The sequence below is a fragment of the Centrocercus urophasianus genome, unplaced genomic scaffold (genome assembly GCF_019232065.1).
Source record: "Centrocercus urophasianus isolate 14NV4802_14NV808 unplaced genomic scaffold, USGS_Curo_1.0 seq_4, whole genome shotgun sequence".
Taxonomy (NCBI): Eukaryota; Metazoa; Chordata; class Aves; order Galliformes; family Phasianidae; genus Centrocercus; species Centrocercus urophasianus.
Window position 1 is genome coordinate 220,646 of NW_024884977.1, and position 23,013 is coordinate 243,658.

The window sequence follows — 23,013 nt, forward strand, 5'->3', positions numbered from 1 at the left end:
GAATAGGGCGCCAAATATCAAGAAAATCAGCATTCAGCTATGCATCTCTAACATATTTTCTCATAAGGAAATGTCTAAAGGATTCCAAAGAAATGCTAATAAATCTATTCATGTACGCAATAAAAATACATAGAGAGTAAAAACTTACTGTGATCGAGTATTCCAAAGCGAGATTCAAGCTAACAAAAACCAAAGACAAATGACTTCTAAAACCTACAAAAATAAACTTGCTCCCACTGAAGTTCCTGTCAAGTTTCCATTGATATCAATGCTGTGGGAATGATCTCTAATACTTTAGATGCGTGTCTAATCTATATTGTTATTTTTTGGCACAATCCTACTTGGAATGGAGGAGAGTGGTATGAAAAGGGTGTTTTGTTTGCAAACTTGGAAAGAAATCCGAGTTGGATTAGATTGCACAATAAAGAAGCCAGTGAAAGGGAATTTGACACTCACCATTTTGGCAGAACAGTTTTGTTTATCAAAACTAAAAGATATTTTAAATTAAAATTGAAAGGAAGAAAACTGAAGTGTTAAATTTCTCCCAGTGTACTGGGAAGTTTGGTTAATGAAATTACCTTATTTCAAGTCATTTAAAACTAGTACCCTAAAATATTGCAGAATTAAAAAGAAGTATTGCTGGCTATGAAACAGAAAAGCTATTAATCCTTTATCCTAGCATGCTACATCTCAAACTTTCTCTCACAAATCCTGTATTTCTTACTCATTCCCAACTATTATTGAATTAAATGGGATTTTTCAGTTCCTACTCAGCATACTATTTAAACATGTTCTCAACTTCGTACACATGGGGCAACCTAAATCCTTATCTAAATTTGACTTCAGTGTAAATTAAGTGCAAGATTATGACAGAGTAACCACTCGTGTTTGAACTGGGAACAGATGGGAAGGAGTCCTTCCAACTTCTTTTGTTCTCACAGGTGCTAAATCCTCACTTTGAGGTCACTTTCACACCTTTTGCAAAATAGGGTTAACAGTTCTTGATAGTAAGATGTATCATTTTATCAAGTTGTTATACAACACAGCACATGTGGGCAGAGAAATGGAAAATGGGAAGAAACATAATATGAATCACGTTCTTTCCACAATATCAGAAAATCAGAGGACTGGAATATTTTTATATTGTTGGCATAAATATACATATAGAATAAACAAACAGGATCCAAATTAAGCTTATAAACTTTTTTTTTTTTTTGCTAAATCCAGCCAGATAGTGCTAGGAAATATTTACATTAAAGATTACCTATGTGATACAGGAGTTAATATAATTCATATCAAGTATGAAATACAACACTAAGTTTAGAAATACGTGTTAATCAATTAAGCAATATGACATTAATGTTTTGCTCCCCCTACTTAACCACATCTTAGTCACAACTTGACAGTGCAATGAGCACTGTGCCTTTGATCTCTTTCCTGACCCATCAAATAGTATCAGTCAACGCAAAATGGGAAAAAGGCTGATGCAGCTGATGGTCTTTCAAACAAAGCTAGAAGTCAGTCTCCATTTGTGGCCATTTGCTCCTCAGTTGCCACTGAGCAAAGACAGAACAAATTCCATGACCTAGAATTAGAAGGATCTACCAGATGCTAATAAATCCATGAGTCAGTTAACCTAACAGAGTTTCTTTATTCTTTGACAGTATCAGACAAATGAGTCAGTGCTGGTTAAAAAGAAAAATAATTCCAAGGAGGGAGTTAGCAGATAAAAAAAATAAAACCTTTACCCTAATAAAGAGAATCTTCTCTCCAACTCTGTACCTTCCTTGTGAAAGGCGCTCCACACAGAATTTATTAGGGCATTTACAAGGTGGATCTTCAGAAATGTGTTTAACCTGGAGGAGAAAGCAAAGTTGGCAAAGCTAAGTAAAATACTGCAGAAAAACATTCAAGAGCACGTTTATCATAACACAATAGCATTAATTTAAGTCTTCAATGCTGTTTTTTCTTTTTAATTACCTTTTCAATCTCAACATTTTTAATAGTTCAACAGTTTTAATGGTTGTAATTATTTAATAGCTTTAATTATTTTTGATAACTATTATTTTGCATATCATCTCTATGAAAGGAAAATAGCAAACTCTTCACTAGAGCCAAAATTCTATTGAACTTCTAGAGAATTCTGTGAGAGTTATGAATGAAAAAAAACAACTGAGTGAGAACTGAGGATTTGGCCCTTCTTGCACAGGTAATAGCATTGTAATAGCATTATAACGGGAACTGGAAGATGAAAAGGCATTCAGAAACTAAAAAGGGTTGCTTACACTTGCCTTAGGATCACTGTAGGAAGCATATTAAACTAACAGGCACATAAGATTGCCCAGGCACACTGCTCAGGAGCTGCACCAAATTTAACCTGATTCAAGAATCAGCCATACATTTGACTTGAAATATAAACCATGTGAAATCAACTAAAAAAAAAAAAAAAAGTTGTTACATACGCACAAACGTTCAATTCCTTAAAAACTAGATATATTAAATACAATGAGAATTAGTGTTTTAAACTCTTTCCTGTAATCCCAGACCGTGGTTCTTCCAATGACAAAAAAGGATTTTACAGCTGCGAAGAGGTAGAAATAGAGACAAGTATCACAGTTAAACTTTTTTATATAGAATTTGCTATGTTTAACTGAAATCTACAAAACATTTTGAATATCATAGAATCACAAGGTTGGAAAGGACCTACAAGATCATCCAGTCCAAGCGTCCTCCCACCACCATTGCTACCACAAGCTACTAACCCACATCTCGTAGCTCTTCATCCACACAATATGAGTTCAGCAAACTTCCGTAGATACATGCTCAGTATTTCACAGTAAATCAGTTGACTTGTGAAGGTACTAGTACAGCTAACATGAAAAATGAAGCATGTGATCTTGGCTTACTGATGAAAGGCCCTACCCAATACTTTCACGTAGCACTTGCAGGTAGTGCACTTGCACCTTAGAAAAGATGGACATGGAAAATTATGACGTAGTCACAAATCTGCACCAAGGTGCACCAGTATTGCTAACTACCCTTCGATAATCCCCACCATAGAGCATTAATGCAATCAAGAATAATTAAAGCAGCCCCAAGAGTACTATGTTTTATCTGTGCCAGATGTGACTCCATACTTTTCTATTTGTTGTCAGCTGCACTACCTTGACTTCAATCTCTCATGAAAACATAGCCTTGCAAGTTATCAAAGTCATTAATTCTTAGTGAAATTTTGATACTTTAATTATCTGAAAGTAGCATAGCCATCAATGCCAAAATAGATCTAGGTGGAAAACTCTCATTTAATGTTCAAATTGCGTGCAGGAACAGCAATGACAAATGCACTGCAGTTTTCTTTGATGGAATCTGACTTAGTGCATCAGTGTCAAACTATGCAAAATGCTGGAGGAACCTACTAGAGATTTTATCCATCTCAAACAGTATTACAAAGACCTTTCGAAATCTAGTTTGTAAATCAAGGCCCTGTAAAAGTGATCTGAGGACTATGAAATAATGTTTTATATTAGCTAAAAAAATGCACCATTTTAAATTGTTGTAGGAAAACTAACAAAATAGTAAAGATACAACACTCTGAGATAAGGTGATTAACCTGAATAAATGAATAAAAAAAGACTTCTGAAATAAAAAATTTAGAAGGTTATAATATGCTAAACAAACTAGAAAGACATTAAGAGTTAATCAAAATACTTCTTTCTGTACTAGAATGGGGAAAAAAAGCTCTTTTGACACTAGTTCTGGTAACACAATTTGAAGACTGATTATGCCTGAAGTTGTTCAACTTGTTATCTGAGTAACATAATTACTTGGAAACCTTGTTAAGGTTAGAACTGTTAACTCTTTGGTTGTGAGGGGCATTAGGGGGCGCTATATTTTTTGTGAAAAATACTTCATTTTCAAATTACACTTAGCAACTGGACTCTACATGTATTTGACATACAGTAAGTGTTTAAGTGAGTTGTCTTCAAATTGAAGAACAATTATTCAGTTGTTTCTAATGAAGAAATAGGAATTGTTATTGAACTATTTGGATGGTCAGCTACAAAAGGTATCACATCGGTGAAGCCAATGGTCTATGACTTAAATCCAGTGTGAATCGCTGAGGATGAAATAGTACATTCCTGCACCTCCTGCAATGTGGAAGCAAGTCCCCTAAACACAAGCCTAGTCCATTTCACAGTAGCTTTCTGAACGCTGACTGATGATCAAGGATTTCTGATGCAATAACCTACAGCAGTTATCACCCCTGGAGGCACAATGGATAATTCAAAACTAAAAATGGATAGTGTGAAATATGCCTTTGTAACTACATCTACCAGTGTTCATCTAAACAAGTAAAAAGACAAAAGTAGACAAAGAGAGGTTCAAGGTTGTTTTGAACTGCGTAAGCAAAAGCAAAAAAGCTATATTAGACATTGGGAATGAAAGCTAACAGATTTATGTTGGTGTAAAGCAGAGGATAATGAGACCTTCGCTGCTGATCCTGCTATTAAGGCTCCCATTACCTTACAATCCCAAGGGACACAGAAGTATTATTGACTGGAATTTGGAAATCAAATAAGGAAGCAGAGTGAAGAATTATATCCTATTTTACTTTGTGTCTGGACTATATGAGCACTGCTACTATTTTATGGTGTGAGTGTCTGGGGCAGCGAGGGTCAGGAATCTAGCTGGAGGAATTTCATTAGGTTTCTATCCCTACTGCTTTCTAAATTAAAGGAGGTGGTTGGAGACAACCTTCATACTTTTCCTGTTACTCCAAGATACAGTCACCACTATCCTTCTGCACATAATTGTTGTTTCTCAATTCTGTTGAAACACAAGCAAGTGCTTTTGAAAAGCTGAGGAAGAAACACAAAATGCAAAACCAATCTAAATGTAATTATTTGCATGAAATAGTATGAAGTAATAAAATGAACGAACATTATATCCCATCTGCTTTTTCTAGCAAAAAAAAAAAAAAAGAAAAAAGAAAAAAAAGCAGCACATGGATTTTTCAAGAAGTGCTTTGTAACTCCCAGGTGGCACATCTACCTTGTAATATAGCAGTTGCTATAGTAACTGCTTCTTTTTATAGAACATATTTGTACAATTCAGATTTAACCTTTTCATGGTCTCAGAATGTGTTCTTTTCATGCGATTCCAGTAGTTTCAAATAAACCTCTCTGAAGCTTGCAACAGAGATATGAATGCTACTGTATAATGCATTGAGTTTGGTGAAATTCATAGCAAGATTCTTCCTGACAATGAGGAAAAAACCCTCTTTTATTTTTTACTACCTGAGGAACATGCAGAAGAGCAGTATAGAAGTTATCTCAGCCTAGTTTTTAAGTGTTAGCCATCTGTACAAGGCTGTAGGGGCCAAATCTCATAGTCCTGACTCAGTCCTTTCTCAGACAAAACACCAAGTGGGAGTCGATGAATAAGTAGTCAACAGAAAAAGACAACACAGTAATAAGAAGGGAACTTGGCCTTTAACACCAAGCTAGGCTAAACTACAGATCTCCTACACAGTGCTACATTTTTTCCAAGACTCAGGCATAAGTAACTGTGGTTAAAAGCAAATTAGTGCTATCAGTCTGCAGATCTCTAAAATACAGAGAGATCTGAAGCCGCTGTACATTTTGCAATTGCATAGAATAGATCAGCTAGGAAGTTTTCCTTACAGCATCATCCAACAGCTTCCCTGTGCTCTTTTTCCCAGGAGACTTTGTTGGTGATGGTGAGGGAGATGGAAGGGGGGCTGAAAGCGTTTCCTCTTGTTCGATCTCTTTTTCCAGCTTTATTAATCCAGGAGGCTCCACCCCAAACCTTTTGGAAACATGCAAAGAAATGAACAGTCCTTTTAAAGTATTCAATATCTTAAAACAAAATGAGGCAGAGAATTTCAATTGTTTATATCATACAACTGTACAATAATATATTGCTATGTGCATTAGTAAACAAGTACCAAATATATCACCCTTTGAAGCTATAATTACAAATTAATGCAATTACATGAAATGGTAGCTGTTACTTAAATTTACAGTAAATATTGTTTGTCTGATAATATATGTCTGTAAATTACTAACTTATGAAGTACACTAGGCCTGAAAGTGCTGTAATCTAAAAGACTTAAAGTTCTGCATAATAGCATTTTACATTTTACATTGTTATTCTTCTATAGGTGTTTTTTTTTTTTCTTTTTTTCCCCCTTTTTGTGTTTTTTTTTTTTACACAGCTCTGACTGAAAAGGGATTAAAAATGGTCCAGGACATAAGTATTGCACCAGATTTACAGACCAATATATTGACACAGAGCCAGTATTTTTCACAAGTGACTGGAGCTTTTTTTAACCTATTTTTCACGGCCAATCTTCAGACCTTTGCTTACAGTGGCAAAAATACTTGCAGCTCCAACAAAAACAAACACATGCAACTTTGGCATGGAGAACCTCAAGCACAGCTCTTGGAGACTAAGGTTCTTTAAAACAATATCTGCTTTCGAAAGCTTTATGGCAAACGATTAATTCAACATCTCAGAGCAAGCAGCAGAGCTCAAACAGATGTCCGGAGTCCAAAAGCCCATCATTTTCCTAAATACTGATAATTCCCCTCTGCTTTTTTCTTTGCCAGCATTGAACCCAAAACCAGAATAACTGAAAGATTGCTTTTTTCAGAGAAAGGCTTTGTCTTGGAGAAGCCATAATGCCATTTGGACTAGTCATAACAAACTGTATAAATGAAACCACATTTTCTTCCATAGTAGGCCAGATGCAGAAGTATGCTGACTTACCTAGGTAAAGATCTGGACACTAAAATACTAACCAATAACAAGCTCATCATTGAAAATTAATCCAAATACCACAGTAACACCAAAGCATGGAAGGAAAAGGTATAAATGCACAGCCCTTTATTTTTATGATAAGTTTTAATTTAGTCACACCGCTGCCTAGTAAATTAATATAAAAAAAATTAAGAACCAAATCTGTGCTTATATTGGCCTGTAACTAGTGCAGTCTGCCTAACGAAAAGTCAGCCAGCACTGAAGCAAGTACTTACATGCAATTCATTTACTTCCTGTCTGTCTGCAGATGCCGACAGGCTGTAAATCATTAAATTCCCACTGGGCTCCAGGCCTACACCTGCATGCAGCCTTACTCATCAAATAAAACTCCTCCACTCTCCCAAGCAATATTGCTTCATTACTTCTGCTGCTTTTCATAATCTCCAATTTTCATCATTGTGACAGGATTTTAAATTTCCCTGTGCTTACAGTGCTCCAGATTTCTCCGATGACAACTTGAAAGACAAATAAACAGTTCCTCCCCCCCCACATGCAACCAAACTAGGTGAATATTGAACAGATCAATCTGCTAGGCAGCCAGAATTGCAAAAACATCTTTTCTGAGAGGAGACCGTCCTGCAGTAGAGGTGCAAATTCTGTTCTGGAAGGCATGCTGAGAATTTCCTTTTCTACTTGTTTCTAGCCTGCTTTCTCATAACTACAAGTGAAGCAGCATCAGGCTGTAATGTGATCTCCAACTGACTTAGAGCACCACTTCCCCTCTCTTATTTTACCAAGGAAAAATTGAATACAACACCAGAAACCTTGAAATGGCTCAACAGTAATTTCAAGAGACCTGTGGTAGTTGTTTAGCTCCCTGAAGTGCTACATAACTTCATTCTTTCTGTTGCATTTATGGTCAGAGTTTCTCTTGCTGCAGTTTTTGAATGCTGTCTTTGTCCAATCTCTGGTGGATCCCCAGGCCCAACTGCAGTGCTGCTGCTCAGACAGACTGTCCCTAACCAGTACAGGCATTTACCTCAGGTACACCTTTTTTGATTATTTTAGATTCATTAAGTTTTTTTTGTCAGCCTGTTGTTGTTTTTTTTTTCTCCACTTGTCAAGATATCTCTGGGCAACTTTACCAGAGACTTGTCCCCCACTATCCTGTCCACCTATGAATATGCTGAGGCTGTCTTCTGTCATATTGTCTAGACCATTAATGAAAAAACTAAGTGATATTAAGTGATATAAATCCCTGATAAATGCCACTGTAAACCAGCAGGGCTTTGCAGTGCCACTCTTTGAACTAAGCTGATAGCGCAGATTCCCACTGACAACCCAGTGATCCAGATCATCTCTGTAATTTGTCTCACGGGACACAAACAAAGGGTGATGCTAAAAGTGTTACGAACACATAGGTAAATTAGCACCTGGCATCTCTTATCCACAAAGCACCTGTTGAATGAGTTCATGTTGAGCAGAGCTAAATTCCATCTCTGTCTCACAATGACCCCCCGTTTCTTTCACTGCTGCTTCAGACCCAATACTGTTTTCAATAAGATCAGCAAACTACATTGGTTTATGGGAACTATAGACTTTGAAGAAAAAGAGTAATCATGCCAGCAAAGCGTGCTAAGAACTGGCTCCTAACGAGGTACGTATCTTTCCACTTCCTGAAGAGAAAAAGAAGAGAAAAATCAAAAGTTACTCATTCTTTTAGTCTTCTAATCCTTCAGAAATATATTGAGGCACTTTTTCAAAGGCCTCAGTGGCAACTCTCCAGATTGGATGGGACCCTAGGCAGCCTGGTATAGCACCAGCTCTGGAGGTTGGTGGCCCTGCCTGTGGCAGGGAGTTGGAACTTGATGATCCTTGGGGTCCCTTCCAACCCAAGCCATGATCATACTCTATCAAATCTTACAAAAAGCAGATCTCAGCAGGCTGTTAACCAACAATTTGCTTTATAAAGCAAGCACAAAAGGACCTCTCCCCTATTTAAAGCAGCACAACAGCAGCGTCAGTTTAACATGTTCTTTCGTGCACTTTGAGGAAGAAACTCTTTTCCTTTCCCACAATAGTTATAGTTCACCACAGCTCAAGCAAAACTGACATCAAATATTTACTTTTCTGTTATACTAACCTGATATTTCCCTCCAGCAGTTCTTGTGTGCAGGAGAAACTTGAGATTATAAATGTTTTGTTTGTTTTCAAAGAAGAGATATTAGAAGAGGAACAAGTATATGGACATATGTTATTTGACCTCAAGCTATAAATAAGTGAATACACTACAAAAATATATATCATTTATATTTATATTATATACATACAAAATATATAAAGACTTTGGAATAGATATGCTTAATAAATAAAAACATTATATGGTTCAGGATTTATTTTCACACCTGAAGAAGGTAGTATGTGAGAAATGGAAGCTTGAGACAACAGATAAATCTGAAGGGAAATGCTGAATCTTAATTCCTTTGTACATCTGTTCAGAATTCAGTTCCCATTTCAGAATGAGATTAACCTAACTCAACCAAGTTCAACAGAATCCAGCATGACATAAAAATTGACATTAATTCCCTGAGGACTTAAGCTAGATAATATCAAATAAACAGTTGAGGGCAGGCATTTCTGATTTACACCATTGGAATAGCATCGTTCAGAGCTGAACAGTCTATCTCCAAGCTGGGGATCTTGGCAGACCAATGTTTGATCAAGTAAAGTTGAATTTGTCAAAATTGACTTTCATCAAGCACAAAGAGAACAGTAGGCCCTTGTTCATGTCAAGTTAAGTTTTTAAAAATTATCTGTAGTTTTCAACATGTTGGAGTTCACCTTTTTTTAAAAGAATAGAAAACCCCTGCGAACTGGAAATTTGTTCTTATTCTTATCAACACTATTGATATGCAAATTTCCAGTGACAAGACATTTTCTTGCAGATAAATTTAGCTGAGTAGCTTCCCAAGTGAACATTCATAAAACATAAATACATACATGAAAAGACTAGTCCATATAGAAGGAAGTTGCGCCTACCCCCACACTGATTGTACACATAAGGAATTTTACAGAAACTAACAAATACTAGAAAAACATGACAATTCACTTTAATGGGCACAGTTTCACATAAGCTCGATGTACATTTAAAAGTGAGCAGCAGGACAACTGGTCAGATATTTTGTAGCAAGTCTTAGGCACAGCACCAGCATATCAGCAAAAACAACAACAACAAAATCACATTCTCATTCCCATCACTTTGATAGTTTATCAAAAGCCAGAGGCATTTTGACAGCAAAAGTTAGTTCTAGAACATAACAAGGGTCCTGCCTGGCGAGGGACATCTGACAGAGATGGAACACAGACTGTTTTTCAATTCTTGTCTTGATTCTGTTGGTGAGAGTCAGAGCTATGTTTATCGAAATAAATGAGATAAGAGTGAGTGTTGCTTAGGTCAGATTTAGGACAGCTGAAGACTGATGTTATCAGCAAAGCTAATTAAATCACAGTTGTTTATAGAGAACGTGGCCATTAAAAGGACAAACAGATCAAAGCTTTATTTGGAAAATAATTTTCAACTCCTTCCTCTCCTAGCATAAGGACAAACAATAAATACCCTCACTAAGGTGAAGATAGAGATATTTCATTATCTTCGTTACCAACTGCCCAAAAAATATTCTTGAGTGATATCAAGACAAGCATTCTTCTTGAATCTAATGAGCATAAAAGCTAGACATGTGCTGATTTAGGTAGTCTCTCAATAAGCAGAGCTGTCAAGAATGCAAATATTTCTTCATTCTTTAAATATTTCCACCTACCTTGCTGCAATCCGTCCAAGTTCCAGTAAACAAAGGCACACTTCTCTTGGCTGCTTGTGAAGAACTGGAAAAGCAAAATGAAGATGGAAAACACTTATAAATGAAAGCTATTTTAAAGACATTTATAATGAACACAACTGAATCATCAACATCTATAACACTTGATGCACATAAAAGTTGCTTTTCTTGGGCTAGCACTGGAATTTGACTGAAATAAAAAATACAGGATCAAGGAATGAGATCAAGTGATGATTTAGGATGTTCCTATTTAATGATGCTTCATTTTGAAAAATATCACTGAAAAATTATTTGGTAGCCTGCAATCAGTTTAACAATATATAATAAGTAATCAAAAATAAAGTAATAATTAGATGGTGCCCCCATCCCCACCTTTTACAAACTAAGAGAATTTATGTCCTTTAAATCACTGTTTTTGTTAGCCTACTTATATCAGAAGTATTATCTCCTATTATAGCAAATATGAAATGAGGGTACTTAAGGAATTCAGCTCATCATAAGGAAACCCAATCACACAAAAAACTTTCTGACACGCACATGCAAGTTTTTAAGCCTGGATTTTTCACATCATCTGCAGTTTCAAAGCTGCTGATGCAGCTGTAACTCAGCATAAACTTCATACTCTGAAATATCACCATAGTCCAGTAAAATTCTATTTATCTATCGTGTATTTAAAATTCAGATAGTGCTTTGCAGAAAAGTCTACTAAAATATTTAATCAAAAAACCAGATCAGCATATGAAGAATGGCCTTTGACTGTATATAATCAGCTTCTCCAAATCCCAAAAAGAGAGAGAAATTAAGGAATAACAAAAATAATATAAAATAATAAAATAAAAAATAGGAGTATATTATCATCATACCTTTGGAAATACCTATTGCAGAATAACCCTCATGTTTTGAATAAAGTTCAGGTTGTAGAAATTTCTGTAATAACTCAAAGACTTATACATTACACAGATCATGAAAACAAAAATCTAGCAACAAAATTGGTTTTCTTTCATTGAGTAGAGGTTAAAGCATCTACTGTGTAAACATTTTGGTTTTCTAACAACTCACTTAACTGAAATGAAGAAAAAAAAGGTAGTCCCATGTCTAATTAAAACTCTGGAAGTCACTGTTTTGTCCTATACTGTATGTAGGAAACCCAAATGATATCTGAAGTTAAGTACCTCTAAATAACCGATGCCTACACATGCAGACTTTTGCAACTTTAATTTCTCACTCCACTGACTTGAATAAATCTGTGTTAAGTTGGGTGAACTGGATACTCACCCTTAAGTCTTTCACTAGTGCAGCAATTCAAGATGTAGGCTTTCTTCCCCTCTAATTTCACTTAAATATATTCCCTGAAGTAAAACTACAGAGTATGAAAACTAGAATGGCAGTACACTAGGAAAACTATTTTTCATCCTTCAGCCATCTGTAATGAAGAATATAAAAGATGCAGACTTGGACGTTCAGCTATTCTCGATATTTTCCCTTGCCACAGTTCAGTAATTTTATCAAATGTTTAATCTTCCCTAACAGTCAGTATTTTTTGAAGTGCTATATTCATGACTCTAGAAACATATACTTTCATTCTAAAAAAAGTGCCAAAACAGTTAGGATCACCCTGAAATAAAACCTGATTTGAAGAAGCAAGACATCCCTGAAACTGCCAGTGGAATAAACCACTTCTGGAACAGCCAAGGGGAGTTCAACAGTTCTGAACTGCAGTTCACATGTGTACACAGCTGAATAACTTCTGGAGGGAGGAAGAAAAGAGAGCCTTGAGTGATGCTACTTCCAAAAGGATTCACAGACTGAAATGGAGGAAGATTTGAAAAAGAAAGGTAACATTTTTATGTTGATTCTTAAAACTCTTGTACCCAATCAAAATCCCAAGTTCCTAAGCAAATCAATTTAGTCTAGACACAGTTCATGCATTTCACGCTGAAGAAAAAAAAAAAAAAAAAAAGGAAACAGTGAAATCATTGTTTGAGGATGGAAATCTGTGCAGGCAATAATCAAGCATGAAAACAAACATCTGACCATGTAGTAAGAACAGAGTGACAGCACTTCTAACAAGGAAAAACGTTAGCATTCTTGAGGACTATACCAGCATACGTAGTTAGGTACTTGAGAGAAAAACAAATATTACTTTGTATACTGCAACACCCACTGGAAATAATTTGGATTCCCCAAACGAAGTTTCTGCTATTTTCCAAAAACCCAGCCGTATGACAGGCTACCATCATACCATTGTATTCTGGAGAATAGAGCACAAGTCACAGGGACACAATGCTGCATTTCTAAACCTATCTGGGTTCCAACATCTGTGGTAACTCTGAGCAAACAAATAAGACCACTGCCTATTAGAACAAGACGAACTTCTAAGCGTCTTGATTTCCAAGTACTCATCTTGAGTACACATACTTTGTGTCTAGAGCCATTCTACAGTATTCGAAATAAAATTTGGATCTGTAGAGTCCTCATAACTTACATCTCAAGTCTTAAACAAATTGTACTGCTATTCACTGGTAACCATACACATACACAGTTCTATTAACACGTAATGGCACACATACAAAATAACTAGCAGCATTTGAGGCCAACAGTCAATTCATTCCGAAGTGACTGGTGACAAGGTCAGGCTGAAGCAACACCTTTGACTGTGAGATTCTGTTCTATCCTATGGTAGATGCAGTTCCCATTTTCTTAATTGCTTCCATCTGCATTTGTACTATCTCAACTTTTTAACAACACCAGTTATTCAGTTCCAAATTTACTACATGGCAAACATCCCTTTGTGAAGCAACACTTTTTTTCTTTTCTTTTCTTTTTTTTTTTTTTGAGATTGTAGCAATCCATGGGCAGTCAGACACAGTAAGTGCTGAAAGCCAAAAATGGTTTTTAGAAATCGTCTTCATCTGTGTATAACCATATAAACAAACCACTGCACATCACTTTAAGTTTATAGCATGTTCATTTCCGTGATAGTGCTCATGTATGCTGTATTTAAGAAAAAGGAAGATCTCTCCAACACTCCTATGAGCTAAGTATTATTATTTCCATAGAATTAAAGTATAGGCTTTAGATACAAAAATTAGCACAGGTGCTACTTAAAGATACACACTGCCTGATCTCCATGGTACTCTCGCATTTCCTAATAAAGCATTTTTATGCCAACGCAACTACTGATGCCATTACAAAGTCTGATACAGATCCTCCTGCTGCAAATGGGAGCCACCTGATTGAGTCAGTCATTTCTCCAGTGCCATTTAGGAACAATATCATGATGTTATCCTTCAGCATTTTATATCATTCATCAAACACCTTTCAATTTTTGCAACGAGAGAGAAGGAAATAATGTATCACTAAGAAATTTCTCCACTGTGGGAACTGCCACATCCAGACACCGTTATGCTAAGATCCACCTGAAGATAAAACTGCCCTTCTAGGGAAAAATAACCTACAAAGGAAAAGTTGATAGACACAAAAGCTGAAAAATCCAATGAACATAGCAGAGCCAGCCTCAATAATAGCTGAAATACTTCACTTCCCATTATTATATCTTTTTATTCCATTCCCCATCTTTTTTTTTTTTTTTTTTTCTTCCCTAAATCTGCTACATATGTAAGAAAATATTTCTGGAGAACCACCTGCCAGTCCTCACGAAGGATAATTCATCTGATTAGATGACTGTAAGCAAATAGCCATTGTGAATGGAAAGCATGCTGTGCAGATCTACAGCAAAAAAAGAAAAGGAACAAGAATGAAAACAGCTATTCTGCCAGGGAATCTCACCATTTGCTTGAAGAAAGTAAATGTATACATTATTTTGAAACCTCCACATATTTACAAAAAATATGTTGGACACTTCACCAGTTACAGGCTCTTTTGCTTTCCATTTAATTTTTTCAAATACTTATCTGTTGTTCTCATTGCCTGTGTCTTTCCCAGCTACTTCCAGAAACTTTTTCAGCAATACTTTCTTTTCAGCTCCTAGCAGACTTTTACCCCTGCTTCTCTCTGGCTCTGTCTTCTTTCTTCACACTGCCTCCCATCTTGCCGCTGCCCATTTCTCTTTTCACAGGCTCTCCTCTCCTGATCGCTCTTCCCTTGTTCTCTTTCCTTCATTTTTTCCCTATTTCTTGCTCCTTGCATTTCTGCATCTTGCACTGATCCAGGAAAAGTCAAGAGTGCAGAGAAAGAGTGATTGTCTTACCTGGGGCTGTACAGAAACAGCATGTCACTGTTGAGCACATTCTGAAAAATCTTGGTTTAAATAAGAAATTTCGTGTGATTTTGATCTGTTTTCTAATTAAAAAACAACAGAATGTACATTTGAGATACAGAAAGAAGCTTCTTACATCTGCTTGACAACTTTCAAACCTTGGCTTGTAATAGGCTTTAAAAAAAAAAACAAAAAAAAAAAAACCATACTTTTTCATCCCAGAAACTTGAATAAAAACAAATATGATTTCTGCTTCTGAAGCATTTTCAAGCTAACTGGACGTGACGAGATAGAGTTTTAATATTTATCATGATACACTTTCAATTACCATAATTCATACGTGTCTAGGGAGGGCTTTTAAGAAGGTTGATCCTTCCCATTGTCTTTCACTTTCTCCTTGAATACTTCCTTATTTTCTTCCTTAAAGATCCTTCAGTAGTCTTGGTGTTTTTTTCCCCTGTGGCCTTATTTTTTCCTTTGACAACCTTTATCTTTTCAATTGATCTTAAACATATCCTTTCTTCTGCATCAAAAGCAGTCATAATATGACATACTTAAATCAAGGAGTTGCATTCTCCCCACTCTCTATTTCAGCACTATCAGCTACAGAATCCTCAAAGCAAAGTTTCAAACAGTAACTCTAGGGATAGTACAGGCTTTGTCTCTAGAGATCATCTAAATACTAATAATTTACTTGAATTAGGATGCTAATTCAATGGTAATAACAATGTCTGGGATGCTTTTATAGTCCTCAAAGCACAATATATTAAAAAATAGTATGAGTTGTTTAGTAATGCTGTGAAAGATGGGACAAAGCCTTATTTTGATGCAACGGTATGATATTTAATACTGTGTCACTGAAAGAACAGTCAACAGAAAAATTAGAGTAATAACACAAAATAATAATACAAAAAAGCAAGCTATTTGCCAATAGATATAGTCAAAAGTGGATTGATTAAAAGTACTATTATGTGCAGTTTTGTTGTTTCTTTTTTTTTCCTAAGTCAAACAAGCAACATTAGACTAGAAGTCAGAAGTGCCTGCATTTAAGTTCACTATTTCCACTAAAGCACTATGCACTTTCATTCAAGGAACCTATCAGTTGAACTAGAATGATATATAATACATAATAATATATAATAATCAAGAAATTGCATCAAAAAAAGCCCACATCACACATTACGTACACACACACAGTAACAAAATATGAGTACAAAACATTACTACAATATCCAACAACTTTCAAAATGAATGACACACATTAGCATGCTGGCACAATCAGAGGCAAACCCTTTTCTTGCCGAGTAGACTCTTCATCATAGAAGAGACGCAGAATATTCACTGGTTCCAAGTCCTACAATCACCCAACAACACTGTTACCAAAGATGAGTTCATAACTTCAGCTTTAAATTCAGTTAACTGAGGCAATCATAGAAAAGCCTTACCATTCTCACTATTTGGCCAAGAATAGTTTCCTTCAGTTATTACACTCTTCAGGCTTGAGCACCATAATTACAAGTATGTCCATCAAGAATGCTTTCATAAATTGTATTATCATAGCTGTGTGGATCTGCTGCCCTAAAACCTACGGAGGGGGAACTTATCAAATATACATGATATGAAACAGGGGAGTTACAGCAGGTATTACATTTCTTAGTCAACAAGGAGTTTCATGTCCCAGTTTTGGCATAAATTTTCATCTCTGGTATTACTGAAAATCCCATTCAAAGACTGCATTTCAAGATTTAACCAGATGCTATAAGTTTTACTTCAGATAATAGTTTTTTGCAGTAACAAAGCTAATCCGTTCTTTAAATACACTAACTATAAAAATAACAATTATTAAAAAAACCACTTGAAATTAGTCAGTGAGTACAGGAAGCAGTAAGAGTCTCCCTCTATCTTGCAATACTCAAGATATCTCTACATACAGAGATACCCGCATCATAGAAGCAGGTTACATTTTAGGCCTCAATTTAAAAAGTAATTTATTTTCCTGATTAATATCAAGTGATTTTTCATATTATTATTAATATTAGAAATCTATCACAAAGATTTTGAAATTCAAAGCCACAATTTCAATGGAAACTCAGGAAGAAGTACTGAAGTATGTCATCACTCCCTACCACAGATACCCATGCATTAAATTAACACACCGCCACAAAAGCCAGCCTCCTATAAATTTATTTTAATCTGAACAAACAAATCCAAACATTTTCTTGTGATAGTTGAAGTGAAGTCTAGGTTAAAACACTTACAATGCTTTTAATATTTTACTAATCTCTTGCAAAGGTTTTCAAAGTACTCCCATCAGTTCATTTGAAGGTATATTTGTACCTACCAAAAGAACAAACACTGGGCTTTCTATTTATTTTTTTGAAAAGTTGACTTTGTTTTCTTTTTTGACTTCAACTGTGTAACTTATATCCAACAAAGCATTGCAACCTGTGCTCAAGCATAATTACTAATTTAATCTACAAACAATGAACAAGGACACAGTGACATAAGCAAGTCTACTCACCTTACTACATGGATTAGCCCTAGAACATTACCATTTTCAAGAAGACAGACTCAAGGAACGGTCAAAATTCCTATCAACAGCTCTTGCTCACAAGCTTTTATCAGTTATGGGCTGCATAACATTTGTTTCACAATATTCCATTCCATATGAAGGAAAACCTTTATAGGACTTCAACGTAAGTGCTAAAACTGTGGGAGTGCTGGATGCATACACATGTGGTTTCACATGGTTTCTAACATGATGTCAGAGACTTCAGATATCACCAGTATGAGAACGTTTCTAGGGAATTAGAAGTAATTAATATTTTCTTAGCTAGTACATGTCAAATTTTACTGATTTCTGAATAGACTTGGAATACTTTAAAAAATATTTAATATCATAAAAACCATTATTCAAATGTTTTGGTGCAATCAATATTCAATTTTATTCTAAAATTATGAGTGGAAATTTGCTGGGAAAAGGCTAAAAGTTTCATGTGATACACTGACATGAAGAAAATATCACTACAGGCAGATAAATGAAGTACTTATATTCCATAAGGCTGGTAAAATAGAATAAAAAGGGAGGATAAAAATCAAATCAAGTACAAATATTAACAAAGGTTTCTCAAAACTACCTGCTTTATCACATGGGTTTTAAGCATCAATATTTTTATTAGCTATAGAGGAGAGAAAAAACTTGATCTTCATAACCACAGTTTTAGAGTTATCAATCAAAAAATGTACAGCAGACATTCATGAGGCAGTGTGAACTCTTTCATGCCATTTGCATATGTTCCTCGTCATTTTGAACTGAACCTTTTATAGAACTTACCTATGCTGAATTTTTATTTCTTCTGCAGGAGAAAAGTGATTTGTGGGAGAAAGCAGAACATAAAACCTTTCAATTAGTAACTGTTACGATTCATCATTATTTCTAATGTAGTAACGAAAATATTACTCAAATTAACTTTTTCCACATTTTACCTCCAACAGAGGGAGAATACTAACTCCTATTTTTATCTTGTTTGGAAACAGCATGATCACTACCACCCTGTCAATGTAAGAAAAATAGGTCAAGCCATTATCAAGTTCTAATTCCATTTACAGCACGGTAAATCTTTTCAACATGTACTTTCCATGTCCAGTAAGACAGAGTAGCAAAAGAACTTGTTTAAATCATTGAGAAAAATCAGTCAGTAATCAAGCCAACCTGTTAGAGCTACATCTGGTTTGCGCACTGTGTATTTGGGCACATTTCTTTCCACTTTTCTGTAAGCTGAAGTGATCTTTAGCACCAGCTTTCCAGGTGTGTTTGCATTCAGTGTTATCCTGTCGCTAGCAAAGCTCTGACTACGTGTAAAAGTATGCATAGAATTAACGTAGGCAAGGAATTACATTATTTAAGCTATGCTGATTTCATTTCTAAATAAGATCTGATTTCCTTACAATGCACAAGAAATTGTAAACACTGGAAGTCTGTGTTTCCTTTCTTCTGGAGTTTGTAACACTAGGTAGCATTCAACTTCTCCATCATTTCAAAACTTTTAAAGTATGATTGTTTGTCTTCCATATGATTTACCATGGGCAAGAAAAATTTCATCTTGGGGACTTAATTAACAACACAGAGGCATTACATATACGCCTAGTATTTTGTCTTTTTTTATACCAATTTCTTCTCTCACATGCATTTCCTCCTCATAAAATAAAAGTTAAGAAATCCAAGCCACTTGCATGACAAAATAATAGACAAATGTAGAAGTCTCAGAAGCAGTCATGCTAGAAGACAAAGATTGTAAAAGAAGGAGAACAGATCAATTGCAGTACAAAGAAGTAACTCAGCTGTGCAAAGGCCTTTTGAGAAACAAAGCAAATAATTTTCTTGATAAAGCAAAACGTGTTCATTTAACATCTGTAGAAAGTGAGTGTTTCTGTTTTTGTTTTTTTAGTGATTGCAGCTACTTACAATTCTGTCTGAGTTCGGATAATAAACACACATTTGATTCTGTTCATTTCTTAATCTATCTAAACCCTGAAGAGTCCTAATTTTTTCCTTTGAACAGGGAAAAGTTAAATTAATGAGGAACACATATTGTTGCAAGAATTATCTAAACTATTCAATTCTTTTTATGGAGCTCCCTGAAGCACTAGTGTTAGCTAACTTCTAGCTTCTGTCCTGACTGCATGCCGGAATCAGCTGGGAAGAAGGTCAGCTGAAGGAAAGAAGAACAGAGAACAAAATCCTATTTTCTTGCCCGCTGAGCAACACATCAAGAATTTGCTCTAGCAGCTAAATATCTGTAGCAAGAACTGAGAACGTACATGCATCCTATTCTCCTAAAATAGGAAAAGACTTCTGCATTCACTGAACAAAGGAATAACATCCCATGATTGGAAAAGTGGGCGTGTAGAGTGAAAAAGCATTTGTATGCAAGAAAACATTGAAAGATTTTTGTTTTACTTAAGGCCCTCTTAAAACTGAATTAAATGAATTTTGACTTGATGGATACTTCATTTGGTCAGATTTGGAGTCAGAATCTATTAGAAGAGCCATTCTCTTTTTCAAAATACAAGCAACAAGCTCTTTACTAACTACTACATAAATAAATACATACCCAAACCTTCCGATTCAAACAGGCAGGTATCATCCACTCCTACATCTCTGCACCAGGATAAGAAATTTGCTGTGTTGTCTCGTGCAAAAAAAGACCCCGAAGGTGCATTGGCTTTACATGGAATTTTCCGTACTGGCAAGGTCTGAAAAAAAAAAAAAAACCAAAAAAACCAAAAAAAACCAAAAAAACAACACAGAAGTTAATTAGTACCTGCCACCAACAAATTTCCTTCTTTTAAGAATTCTAAAGAAATAATGAGAAGTGAACTTAGTGGCATAAAGCTGTCAAACACAGAGATGTTTCAAAAATGTTGTGACTGGACACATGATGCACAGTTTAGAACTGAATGGCTATTAGCAATCCTTTTATTTTATTTTTTCTTAAATAAAGAATATTAGCAACTACAACTTTGGTATTTAATGTTTGGTCCAGTTCACTGAATTAAAAAACTAAAACAAGAGCTTAACGTTATAAAGAAAGATTTGAGGAATTTTCTGAATGTTCCTAAAACCAAGGCAAATTTGAGATCTAGCTTGAGATCTCCCACATTAGAAGAGTTTTGTCAATTTTCCTCTAGCTTGGTAATGGTATGAGATTTTCAATCTCAAGGACAAAAGACTACATATGAAAGAAATGGTACCAGCTCCCAACACTATACACAAGCCCCCTCTACACAACACAGAAATGTAGCCTAATTGCTACAAGATCAAGGTCTAAGAGAGAGTCTCTCACTGTACCAGTTAGCTACATGGCAGCTCCTCTGATATCTGAGCTATCACCATAACACAATTTCTGAACAACAGTAACCATCACAGCAAACTTGTTGCTTGCTTTGGTACTTTATTGAGACACCGAGATGCCAAGAATAATTCAGCATCTAGTACTCATTTAAGACTTCTCCAAAAATGAAAAATCGCCATCTCTCATTTCAGAAGAATGAGTGATATATTATTACTATGTAACTTCAGACATCTTAAATCATAGAGGAATTCAGCTCCATGCTGATTTTCACGTGCTGCTTTTCTATTATGCTGATTTATGAAAAAGCTCCTTCTGTTTTGGTATCAGTTGTTACTCAATGACAAGTGAGCAAAGAAGGTAGGAAACTGAAGATGTGTGTCTAATAGTTCCTGGATCTACATCCAAATTTTGGCGTTTAAAGTTACAGAATAATTCCCGGAAATGCAGGGAAGGAAGAGGAGCACAGGAGTAGGCTCCTGGTAATTTTACCCACATCAGTACTTAAAGACTTAGGGTTGAGAAATTATGTTGGAGGAACAACAACAGCAGCATAATTGGAGGATACATACACACAACGTTTTTGTTGTTGTTTTAATAATTATAATGATGGGAGAAATTGCCTTAAAAGTGAGATTAAGTTGCCTTAAAGATACACACATGCCTTACAAATGTTTAGGTCTGTTGCTCAGACTGCTATGCAGCTCCCACCTCCTGATAATTCTGATTCCAACTGTAGCATTTTACATTTATTACCTTGCTTTGCAATAATAATAATTTTGTTTCAAAATACGGAGATATTAATTCTTTTCCATGGCATATTAACAGATAAACTGATCAGTTTTATGTGATTACTTAAAAAAGCAAAGTAATATCAAACAATGAAATTCTTTTACTACAACACCTACACTTGGACCACAGCATCTTTGTGTTGCAATATGTGAACACAGAACCAACTGAGTAAACAGGTCAATGTACAAATATCAAGCAGACTATTCCTGAGGAATCCATGTGCTTTGGAATTTTTTGAGTGACTACGTCCAATTTAAAACCCAAATCCTGGATGACCATATAAGAGATTAACAGCAGTGGGAAAGGAACAAAATGATAAAAGCTAGTTCCAGTGTTCCTGGTACTTGCAGACTTGTGTATTAGCTACTTCAAGAGAGCACAGAAAGAAGATGAAGCCACATCTAGTCTTCCTTCAAAAATATACTCGCGTTGTCAAATATTGCTGCCTCCCAGCTCACCCCTCATTTTTCATTGCTGGATTTTCCACAATGCAGTGACAGTTACTCGATGCTCTGCTTTGCAGAAAACTAGAGTGTCTTCTCCAAGGCAAAAACCACTCTCAAGCACAGGAACAGTTCAGAGGGATGCTATGGGTAAAATCATAGCAGGTTTGTTCCTTTCCACTCAATTCTCCAGAAACAGCTCTGTTTTCTGTTTCTTTATTGACTTTATCCTACCACATCTCCCCAGAAGCGATCTTTATTCTTTCAGGTCATGTTATTGGGTGTATGAAGTCTGTGGTAAAACCTTCATATTATTTCAGGAAATCTGAACTAGGAGGAAGGGTAAAAAAGACAAAAGCAAGCAACTATTAAGCTATGTGCCTGGTAGGTGCCAGTCAGCAATCAGAAGAGATTTTTTCCCACTGCAGGCACAAGCAACCTGCCTTACTCAGTCCAGAGTTTATGGGGCAAGAGTCAGCAAGCAGTGCTGGCCTGGGATCAGGAGCTGCTCCTTGGGGATGCCCTCAGCAGCAGAAGAGTAGCAATGGCCAAGGAGATGGCCAAGCAGATGATGCTGCCTTTCTTACTGGGCGCTGTTGGGAAAGCTTTGCGATGCCTGGCAGGAAGGCATCGCATGGGTCACCGTTTCTCTCCATTGTTAACAATGTGGGAAGAAATTTGGTTCTAAATATTTTCCATCTGCAGATATAGGTTGTCACAATGACTGCATACTCAATGCATTTCTTTAGTTCTTCAGAATAGATGGTTTATACAGCAGTAATCTGTGCAGTTGTAGTCAGTAAATAAACAATGTAAAACCTCATTTACATAATGGACTATTCATAAATAACACATCTATACTTCAGCAAGACAGACCTTTAAGCACATCAACAGACCTAATATCTCTGTGAAGTTTAGACATCCATGGACCTAACAACGGTTTCTTTACAATTAAAAGAATTCAAAGTCTTTTAAATATAACGTTTCACAATTATAGCTACAGCCAATAATAAGAGAACCTAGACACATTTATCATACTTAACAAAACCCCAGTATTCCCTACTTCAGAGTAACAGACAAAATATCTG

The 23,013-nt window shown here is 35.8% G+C and overlaps 1 protein-coding gene across 1 annotated transcript in view; it reads right to left on the reverse strand.

Moving 5' to 3' along the window:
- The window catches only part of GAS2 (growth arrest specific 2), a 74,652-nt gene that overhangs the window by 29,939 nt on the left and 21,700 nt on the right, over positions 1-23,013 (reverse strand). Inside the window, exons 3-6 of the mRNA XM_042832772.1 lie at positions 19,953-20,094; positions 10,602-10,665; positions 5,685-5,829; positions 1,749-1,856 (exon numbers count right to left, since the gene is read on the reverse strand). Coding sequence (XP_042688706.1) covers positions 1,749-1,856; positions 5,685-5,829; positions 10,602-10,665; positions 19,953-20,094 — 459 coding nt within the window. The remainder of the gene's footprint in view (positions 1-1,748; positions 1,857-5,684; positions 5,830-10,601; positions 10,666-19,952; positions 20,095-23,013) is intronic.